Source organism: Hyposmocoma kahamanoa, unplaced genomic scaffold, assembly GCF_003589595.1.
Source record: "Hyposmocoma kahamanoa isolate Upper Pololo Valley unplaced genomic scaffold, ASM358959v1 202, whole genome shotgun sequence".
NCBI lineage: Eukaryota > Metazoa > Arthropoda > Insecta > Lepidoptera > Cosmopterigidae > Hyposmocoma > Hyposmocoma kahamanoa.
In genome coordinates, this window is record NW_020653726.1 from 10738148 (window position 1) to 10749055 (window position 10908).

Sequence of the window (10908 nt, forward strand, 5' to 3'; positions counted from 1 at the left end):
CCATAGATACAAAAGTTGAAGTTGAATTAAATAATATGTTGAGCATAGCATTGGCCATTCAGTTCAATCATCAGCTCAAGTACTACTAGTATCCTCAATCATTTATCAAATATTATGAAGCAAATAATTTTATGCTTAAACCCTTAAACCAATAGTGTACCTTATATCAAAATACGACTCAAAAAATTTGTTTGTGTAAAACCTGATTTTCCCGCCATTTCTTATTACTCAATAGCCTGAGAATATTGCTGTTCTTTGTTAGGATAGGTGTGGATTTCTTTTCATAATTAAATTCATCGAATATATTGTATATGTACATATTCCGTGAATTTTAAAATATTTCAGGAGGTAGTTTTTCTTTCGGAATAATTATATAAACATTTGAAATGGAAACTAATAACGATGACCACGATTCAAACGAGCAACAAGCGGAAATAGAATACAAATACCCCATGTTATCATTTGAAAAACAAATCTTTATGGATGCGTTTGAGAAAGACGCACTCATAATTATGGCTAAGTACGTATTAAATCTGTGATAGTGGTATACATTTTGTAAGGAATAGATTTTTTCTTGACTAAATTGTGTATTTATTGCGTAATTATAAGTAAATGTACGTTATGAACTTGTATGATTTTTTTTCAGGGGACTTCATTACAATACTATTTTATGCAACTTACTAAACGTGTTCATAGATCCAAGCAATTTGGTGCTAGTAATCAATAGCAGTGAACATGAAGAAAAGTTTTTAACCGATCACTTTAAATTGTCAACATTACCTAACCTCGGAACAGACAGGTATTTTGATGTGTGGGAATAAAACTTGTTATTCTTTTTTTGTTATGTTCTTTCACTTAATGGATAAGTTTTTGCAACTCGTGGGCACTTCTACATTTTAGTCTTGTTAGTGAACCATGAGATAAACACAAACAAATTGAAAATTTAAACTCATAAAGTTGCACTACAAAGCTCACATGACTATACATATATTAGTTTGTGCATTGCCTTTGACTTGCTTTACTTCTATTGCCTTTTGTAATAATTTCAAGAAAATATCCTTACAAATTTACATATTGTTACTATGTTTTAGGGAAAAGGCATACTTAGAAGGTGGAGTGATAATTGTATCCACACGCATTCTAGTAGTAGACCTTTTAAAAAACAGATTGCCAATATCCCACATTACTGGTGTCATTGTGCTGAGAGCTCACACAGTTCTGGAATCATGTCAAGAGGCTTTTGCTCTAAGGCTGTATAGACAACAAAATAAGGTATGTAATACTTTTATATTGTGATTTGGAATCACTAACATCAGAAAGTTTACTAAGGATGTTGAGGTTTACCTATTTTACACCAAAATATGTGCCAATTCTAATTGTATTTAGTATTTCATCCATTTTCCATTTGTCATAATCATTTTTTATTACAAGAAACTAAAATAAATCTTGTACTTTTGCAATATGGTCACTTCTTTTTTGGAGAACTAAATAAAAATCTCAAATTCTTCAACATTCAGTTATTAAACGCTAGATGGTAGCCATTGATTCAAATTTCAATTAAAAAATGTACATTCAACAATATTATGCCAATAGGGTAAAGTTTAAATTGTATATTTGCAGTCTAGAATCTGTTATTTCTTTTTAAATTGAAGCTACACCCAATCATTGTCAAGAAAGAGTTTGAAACGAAGATGTCTTAAGATGTTTAAGCTTATGAATGTTAGAGTTTTGGTGGCAGTGGTTTGGATAGTAATCAAGACATAAAGCACTTCCAATGTTTTTTTCTTCCATGTTCATTACTATCATTTTATTGTTACAGACCGGCTTCATAAAGGCGTTTTCCAATTCACCAATATCATTCACATTTGGATTTCATCAAGTAGAGAAGGTTATGAGAGCTCTTTTTCTTACTGAACTATTCCTATGGCCCAGGTAATGACAAATTAGGCTTGTTAATTTTTTTTTATAAAAAAATAAATGAGCATGTGAACTCCATCTTGCTGGATTGTCAGTAACAATGAGGTCATGAATAAATGTATCTATTGTCTAAACAAAGGAATACTTACAAGATTTAAATTGCCAGTAATGTCGAATTTAAACTAGTTTCTATAACGCTGTGTTAAAATCTCATTATCTTCTTTGAATCAGTTTCCTGACTGCTAAGGGTGTCTTCACAAATGGAATTCTTACAGATAGTCTGCCATTATTTATTTTGACCCACAGCTTAATGCAAAACCTCGTGATGGTAATGCTTCGTGTGGATTAAATTCCAGTGTACACAAATTACTTTTGAAAAATACAGAATATTATATGGTATATTGAATATTGTAGGTATAGTTACCTTATTACCTATATTACAAAACTTAATTTTAGTGTTATCATTTCAGAGTGTCATTATATTGTGTTTTCCATTTTTAATATGAAAAATATGGTAATCTAGCTTAAATAATGATGGCGAAAGCTGCCCCAATAACGACGAAAGGCCATTCATGGACTTTACTAGTATAATTTTGCGTTTTAGTTTATGCCTAGTTATCAATATATTTTTGTATGTTTTTAGAAGTCAGGAATAAAAAATTTGTAAAACATTACATTTTAGAATAGATACAAGAACACAACGCAATTGATTCAGTTCAGCCATAAATTAGGTAACGTTCTTGTATTTACGTTTCTAGCATGATTGAATTTTACCTACCTGAAGTATTGGTTATTTTATAGTCCTCACATAAAACATTAAAGCTGTAAAATACCTAATGAAATAATCAATTAAACAGTAATGATTTAAAGCAAAAAATAAAACACAATGTGACAAAAATATTTAGACAATATTTAAATGAGAAATAATGACTGTTGCAAAGGAACGTTTTGACAAGAGACCTCTTACCAACATCAATGTCACATTGATATTGAGAACAGTGTGACCATTTGTGGCAAATTTCTGCCATTTGAGCAGATTTAATTTTTATTCATTTTTATTATTGCTGCTGCTGAACATGATAAGTTATATTTAAATGTGGCAGAGTTTGTCAGATTTGGGAATATTCGAGAAATTCTTTTTTATTTTTGGGAACAAAGTGAAAACTTGTTATTTTCTGCTACTACGAACAAACATCTGAAGCGAAATACAGGACAATGTTATAAACATAACCTATATCAACTTTATAACCCCAGCTTCTACAGGCTGTACTCAATTAGCTTTTTTTATGCTTTAATGATGAATCACAAGTATTGCTAGGTCTGCTTAATGCACGTCGTCAAAAACACTGGGTCACAAAATACACGGGATATTCTTTCTCATAAAATTTAAACCATTTGAAAATAATTGTTTAAAAGATCCTCATTTACAATTCAAGGTTTCATGGTACAGTGTTAAAAAGCCTCAAGATCAGGCAAGCACCCGTAGAAGAGCTCCATGTGCCACTATCTACTAACACATGTCACATTCAGACATGCCTCATTGATATCATGAACTACACTGTTAAGCAGCTGAAGAGCATTAACAGAACTTTTGATATGCAGGTATTTACGATTCATTTACTCAAGTCTGCTACAAGAATATTTGAGTAAATCTTAAGTAGATATATCTATTTTTTATACTATCAAGAGTCGTCCACAACATTGCTTTAACTCGTTCTCTGTACATACATCATATGTGGTGTATTTCGAGGTCCAAACGATACGTGAGTGCATCACATATAAGGCACAACCCTTTATAAATGTAAGTAATACAACTGCATATTACGTGGTCAATTATTTCAGATTTCCAGTTACATGTTAAGACCATGTAACATAAACTATATCGTTTACCCGTAGATTACGTATAAAATATTAATGTACTGCAATTTAACCTATAGTCCGTCTTTTTTGAAGATGTAGTAACATGACATTTGCAGGGTTGCGAGTGTTCATAAAATTTTAATAGTCATTTAGTTGTCGTCGACTGTTTTATTGATAGATTGTGAAATAAGCTACAAACATGCCTGAATTGTGAATGTTACGACATTGTAATGATTACTTACATAATGCGTTATTGCCTTTTTTATTCTTATTTCGACACTTGGCCTACTACTATCGAAATCTATTTTTATTAATATACATTTTAATAAGAACAGGTGGAGTTAATTATCTACGTTGAATCAAAATGAAAACTTTAAAATAATCGACTGTGAACTGGCAATCGGCACTATCTCAGTTTTAACAACTTGACAGGATGAAGAAAAAAATTGTTTGTCATTTATATCGCATCTGGTTTATTAAATAAAAATACGTAGTTTTTAGACATTTTTATTACACATGTATACTACATATTTTTATTTAATAAACCAGATGCTATATAAATTATTTTTTCTACAAACTTTAAAGTTGTCAAAATTGAGATAGTACCGGTTGCCAGTTCACAGTCAATATGTCTCCTTATTCTATTTTTCAAAGTTACAATACTTCTACACGTATGAACTTACAAAATTGAGAATTCAAATATATCTGTGCCCAGTAGTTGGACGAATAATGGGCAGATGATGATTTAAATTATACAAATACGGTTATTTATTGCATAAGCGTAACCAACATTCAGTCGATAGTCGATAGAATATTTATCGACTGCAATCGCTAAGCTGCATGCAACACTTTTGCGCAATGATCAGTCATTTTACGCTTAAAAAAGATAGACTATAAACAATAACATGTCTGAATATACATCATGAATTTTTTTTTTGGTTTGCAGGAAATCACAACAGAAAATTGTTTAACCAAGAAATTTCACAAAATCCTACAGTCACAACTAGATTGTGTTTGGCATCAACTAAGTACAAGGACAAAAGAATATATCCAAGATCTCAAAGTTTTGAGGAGCATGTTATTGTATGTACATATTATTAACAACTTAACAGTTTATTTTGAAGGAACTTACATTTTCACAGTTTCACTTTATGTTTCAGAAACTTAATCCACGATGATTCTGTCGGATTCTATGCCCTCGTCAGTAAATACAGAACACCAGAATATGCCAAAGTAAACTCGGGTTGGATTCTACTTGATTCAGCTGAACAACTTTTTCGCTTAGCTAGAGGAAGAGTCTACAATTCTAAAAATGGTGAGTTAGTCGAAACATCTAGCAACAACACGTATAATTTTTTATAAGTTGTTCCTATGGCGTACAGTAGACTGGCGCCTATTGCCTTGGAAGTGTCGATGAGCGTAAGTAGCGTTATATTTTTATTCCAGAATTCGATCCCGAGTCTTGTCCAAAATGGGAAGTCCTTGGTAATCTTATGACGCAAGAAATCCCACAAGAAGTAAAACAGAAGAAAAATGGTTCACTCAAAAATACCAAAATCTTAATTCTGTGTCAAGATATGAAAACCTGCAGTCAGCTCAACCATTATCTTACTATGGGTGGACATAAATATCTGTTTTACAATGCTTTTAGAAAAGAATTGACAGTGAACAAAGTATCAAAGAAGTACACAAGTTTAACGAATACTGTACCAGTTGAAGCCGAAGCAAAGAAAGAAAAAGGTAAGAAGACAAAAAAAGATAAAGAAACAGCATCAAAAGAAGATGAAAGCGAGAAAACAAATGAATTGGACAATGAGGAAGACGATGATTTCAACCTGGATGATGCAAATAAGTCTAATTACGTGTTAACTTTAACACAAGTGTCTAAACAAAGCAAAAATAATAAAACTCTAAATGAAGAAAGCATCTTTGAACCCATTTCCCAAGTACGTTTATCTTATATGAAATATTAACAGAATATTCGTTAATTTTACCATTATCATTATTTTGTACTTAATACTTAATAATTTTTTAGCTCGATAGTTTAGATATAACTCAAATAGAATCAGAAAAACCTCTCATCTACATTCAGACATTTAAAGAAAATGGCAACAATTTCTCACTTGATAGGACATTAGAATTTATTCGTCCTGAGTACATAATTTTGTACCACACCGATGTCGCTGCAGTGCGGCAGATAGAAGTGTTCGAATGCAGGAAGAGACATGACGAACCAACAACGAAAGTTTATTTCATAATTCATGATAAAACCGTGGAAGAACAGGCTTATCTAACTACTTTAAGAAGAGAGAAGCAAGCTTTTGAGTTACTAATTCAGACAAAATGTGTAAGTTTCAAATCTATCACATATGTGTAACCATTTTTTAAAGTGCAACTACCTGAAAACCTATGCATCTTGCTTTTCGTAGGTGATGGTTGTGCCGTCGTATCAAGATGGCAAGACGGACGAGTATTTCAATCTCAATGTCGTAGAAGAAGACAATGTGGATACTAGAAAAGCTGGTATATAAGTTTGGTGTAAATTATTCAACCTACAAAAGCTCTTTTAGACTTAAGTATACCAACAGTAATTGTTATATTTTTTATGTAGCAAAAATACACAATTTTCAAATGATACTGAAAGGTTTCAGAATAACTTCGTCGAATGTGACTTTTAAGCAGCGACCATAAACTGTTGTAGAAAAGTACAATTTACGTTGTTACGAGTGCTCGTTTAATATTCTAGTTATTATTTTTAGGCGGACAAATTCAGAATAAGGAGAAACCATTAGTCATAGTGGATATGAGAGAATTTCGTTCAGATCTCCCATCGTTGTTGCATAAAAACGGTATTAATATCGAACCTGTGACAATTGCTGTAAGTAGTGAACAATTGTAACAAATTACTTTTAGTAAATTGCTCAGAGGTCATTTGTGGTCAGTGAGTGAGCTTTGAACCAATAGAGAAACCCATTGATGTCGACATAGTTATTATCACATAGTTTGGTAATAAACAATCTTACGTGTTCAGGCTAAATGAAGCGTCACTAAGATGTTAGTATTAACTTTCAGATTGGGGATTACATCTTAACACCCGACATTTGTGTGGAGCGAAAATCAATATCGGACCTTATCGGGTCTCTAAATTCCGGCCGTTTATACACGCAGTGCACGCAGATGTGTCGCAATTACAGCCGTCCTATTCTGCTCATCGAATTCGACCAGAACAAGCCTTTTAACTTGCAGGTTTGATATTGTAATAGCCAGATTATCACATATCGCCTACTGCGAAAATACAGAAGTCGTGGTGGTAAACGATACGCCTGTCTATAACTTTCGACTTATTATAGGAGAACATACATACATAAATAACATCAGACAGGTTTCTCAATTTGCTTGTTTGTTTAGTGTTTTTTTTAAATGTGACAGTTTAGAGAAATCCGAAACCGTAGAAGATACAAGGAAACTGTCTCAGGAACCATTAAGTTTTTTTTTTTGTGAAAACAATTTTGGCTGTAATTTTTTTTTTTTTTGGTGAAGCGTTAATTGTCCTTAAAAATTAAAAAAAAATGATAAATTTTGTTGCAAATAAATAAAATTTAAAATTTATAAAACTTTTTTAGTACTGATCGACTCAGTTTCATGAAGGGATCATTTCATTGTATGGGATGAAAAAAATTGGGACGGCAGAAGTTGGTCAAAATTAATTTAAAAAAATCACAAAATTAATAAAATTTTATTAAATTTTATCAACTTCCGCTGTCCTGATTCTTTTTTTCCAATACAATAAAATCATTCTCACAAGAAAACAGAGTCTTCCAATCAGCATTAAAAAAAACAATTTTATTCATTTTGTATGAAAAATCATTTTATTCAATTTAATCAATTTCTGCTGTCCCGATTCTTTTCTTCCAATATAATGAAATAATTCTTACAAGAAACTGATTCTATCAGCATTTATTCATTTTGTGAAAAATAATTAATCTACTGCTGTCCCGATACTTTTCTTCCAATACAATAAAATCATTCTTACAAGAAACTGAGTCTATCAAAAAAATTGTAAATTTTTTCTTTTTGTATTAAAATTATTTTATAACATTTTACCAACTTCCGCTGTCCTGATTTTTTTCGTCTCGTATAATGAAATGATCCTTACATAAAATAGAGTCGATCAGCACAAAAAAAAAATATCAATTTTATTTTTATTGACAACTCACGTTTCAAAAGAAATTGACTATGCCAAAATTGTTTTCATAAAGTTAATGGTTCCTTAAGGTAGGCGTCCACAGAGCCGCATCAAACGGCTCCGTTTGTCGCAGTGCGTCCACTTTATCCGCAGCAATCGGATTGCCGACGCAACTACTAGCTATCAGATTGCCGACGGCGACGCCACTTTTCGTAACGAGCGGACGAGTGTAACTTGTGTGTGCGAGACAATGGATTTGGAACCATTTGTTGGTAGAAAAAAGAAGAGAAAAAAAAAGGAAACATGATATCTGGATACATGACATATTTAAGAAGAGATCGCAACGCAGCGGCGCGCGAAAGGGGTTCGTCCACTGGTAGGCAATCCGTATGACGTCGTCGGCACGCATCAGAAAAGTTGCACCTCCGAGCAACTGCGTCAGCATCACCGACAGGCCTGTCCGTGCGATGCGGACGTCTATAACAAAGAATACTAAATCCGTATAATGCGATCCGTCCGCTGCGTGCGCTGCGGATCTGTGGACGCCTGACAGTTTCCTTTCTATGATTTCGGATTTCCCCATAGTGCCCCATTAAAAAAAAACATTATGTTGGCTGAATCATGATTTAAGCTTCTTGACTCTAGATAATGTAAACATGTATATAATGGGTAGTGAACTTTGTGTTTAATTATTCTTAACAATTAAAGCTCTTATATACCTTCCAACAGGTTACACGATTTAGACCTATGTAAGCAGATGACCAAATAGATTCTAATCCCGGTTTTTTCACGTGTGTCCGTTCCTATTAAGAATATTTCTCTGATGACCTGAAGCCTGAACATCTGAAGCCGAGTTCTAAGTGATCGGCGATGCTTTATTATTACAAGGTTGTTATCGACCAGTTCATATAAATGTAAAAATACATTTGGCTACAATGACTATGGCCACAAGCCAAGTATGGAGAATTTAATTATGTCATCTCTATTTAAATTACACTAGGCAACAGTATTTCTATTTATTAAGTTAAAAAAATTACAGGATCATAAAATAAAACAAAGATAAAATACAAAGTCTGATTTCAACATGACTTGTTTTTAAAAATCTCTTATTTTCCAAGGACCGCCTGTACGAGCATCTGCAATTCATAAATAACTGGTGAAATGTTACACCTAACAAATTTAATTTTTATTTTGTATAACAATTGTATATACCTTGTTTAGATAGGACTAAACTACTACTTTGTATAGATATACACATAACTGTAATTGATCCATGTATATACATACATATCATTTAAAAAGTTACCTACAAGGTATTGCATTTTTTTCTAGGGCGGTTTGTCTGACAACTCTCTAGGCCGCCGCTGAATACATCTGCAATGTTACAGGGTCACTTTGTAGTGTCGAACGATATTTCGGGGGTAGACATACAACAGAAATTGCAACTGCTCACGATACATTTCCCAAGATTGAAACTAGTGTGGTCTCCCAGTCCGTATGCTACGGCGGAGTTATTTTATGAACTAAAGGTAAGATAATAATTATATGCTTAAACCTATTTTTTGAGATTGCCAGCGTCATATACTGCTCGCAACTTGAGTAACATATTGGCAATAAAATCAATACCTAACCGTTAAATATTTACATTTTAGCAAGGAAGAAAAAATCCAAATGCATCTGAAGCACTAGCACTTAGCGGAGATAACACGGCAGAGGATATAAATTATGAGAGATATAACATCATGGTCCACGATTTCGTGCAGAAACTGCCAGGTGTGACATCAAAGAATATTGCCAGGATTATGAACAAGGGCATCTCCTTAGATCATCTTATTATACTCACTAAAGTAAGTTTTCTTAAAAATATATACAATGATACAGAGAAGAGAGATTATTGAGATTGAAGAGAGTATCATGGGTGGTACGGATTACGTATAGATATTGCTGGAAATAGTACCTACTTACGAATTTTACATGTATGAAACGACAGTAACATTACTAATTTTAAATATGGTGCTGGTAATGCTGCAGCTAAATATAACAATATCATTTAAATAAAATAAGTAGTGTACATTTGTGTACAGGAACAAATAGCAGAAATAATCGAAAATACGAAAGAAGCAGATGTTTTGCATTCCATATTACACAAGAACGCCAATCCTACGGACGCGACCAAGAAAGACGAAAAACTATATGGTAAGAGGAAATTTTCAAAACTGTTTGTAACGAAGAGTAAATAATAACATTGTTATTAGTTTCAAAAGCTTAATTTATTTGTACAATTAATTCATAGTTGCATTGAATAAATAATAATTATAAATACATTATTGTATTAATTTTATTTTACTGAATTAAATCCGTAAAATGTCTACGTTATTTTTTGATTCATAATAAACGCCATGGACCTAAAACAAATATGATAGCAATGAAACTTAGGATTATTCCGTAATGTTGTACAAAACAAGCTGTATTGTAAATATGGATTCTATCCTGCTAGGCTGCAATCCATATGAGTAATTATTTTTTTCGTAACTAATTAATCCATGCATTACTACTACATTGTGTATGTTTTTATGAAAATAGTTTCACAAACCTCATTTTTTATTTCTTATTATACTTATTAAAAGCTGAAAATAAATAATGTTATTTAAAGCTACACAATAATTACATTATGTATAACAACATGAATCAAATGTGTAATTTTAATTCACTCACAATACGTTATAATTATACACAACACAGTACAACATGAAATCACGAGGCACTATTAAAATAATATTAAATTAAATGCCGAAGTTATAATTAATGACTATAACCACGTCGACGCATCAACATTTGAAAGTACAATAAGCTTAAAATTTCATTGATTGTATTCGCGTTTTTTTCAACATAACGCGTGCTAGGACACCGAGAAATATTATAGTGAGAATGAACACTGCGCATAT

General features: G+C 32.2%; 2 protein-coding genes across 6 annotated transcripts in view; one reads left to right on the top strand and one right to left on the bottom strand.

The window, feature by feature from the left end:
- LOC113226937 (DNA repair endonuclease XPF) lies at nt 1-10241 on the top strand. Of its 3 annotated transcripts, none has more exons than XM_026459745.1 (16): nt 1-267; nt 346-520; nt 647-799; nt 1092-1272; nt 1820-1932; nt 3354-3519; nt 4724-4860; nt 4938-5092; nt 5224-5723; nt 5813-6124; nt 6207-6300; nt 6537-6655; nt 6850-7023; nt 9352-9492; nt 9616-9810; nt 10048-10241. In XM_026459745.1, the coding sequence occupies exons 2-16, from the start codon at nt 387-389 to the stop codon at nt 10201-10203; spliced, it is 2730 nt and encodes a 909-aa protein (XP_026315530.1). In that variant the 5' UTR covers nt 1-267; nt 346-386; the 3' UTR covers nt 10204-10241. The 3 variants fall into 3 exon arrangements, with proteins under 3 accessions (XP_026315530.1, XP_026315532.1, XP_026315531.1); XM_026459746.1 differs by having other exon boundaries at nt 210-267; nt 349-520; XM_026459747.1 differs by lacking the exons at nt 9616-9810; nt 10048-10241 and having other exon boundaries at nt 9296-9486.
- The window catches only part of LOC113226938 (protein-L-isoaspartate(D-aspartate) O-methyltransferase), a 12645-nt gene continuing 10748 nt past the window's right edge, over nt 9012-10908 (bottom strand). Inside the window, exon 7 of one of the 3 annotated variants that reach the window (XM_026459748.1) lies at nt 9012-9099. In XM_026459748.1, the coding sequence (XP_026315533.1) occupies nt 9059-9099 (41 nt within the window). In that variant the 3' untranslated portion in view covers nt 9012-9058. Of the gene's footprint in view, nt 9100-10333; nt 10369-10528 lie in introns of those variants that run through there. The other 2 variants (XM_026459749.1, XM_026459750.1) reach the window with 2 other exon arrangements.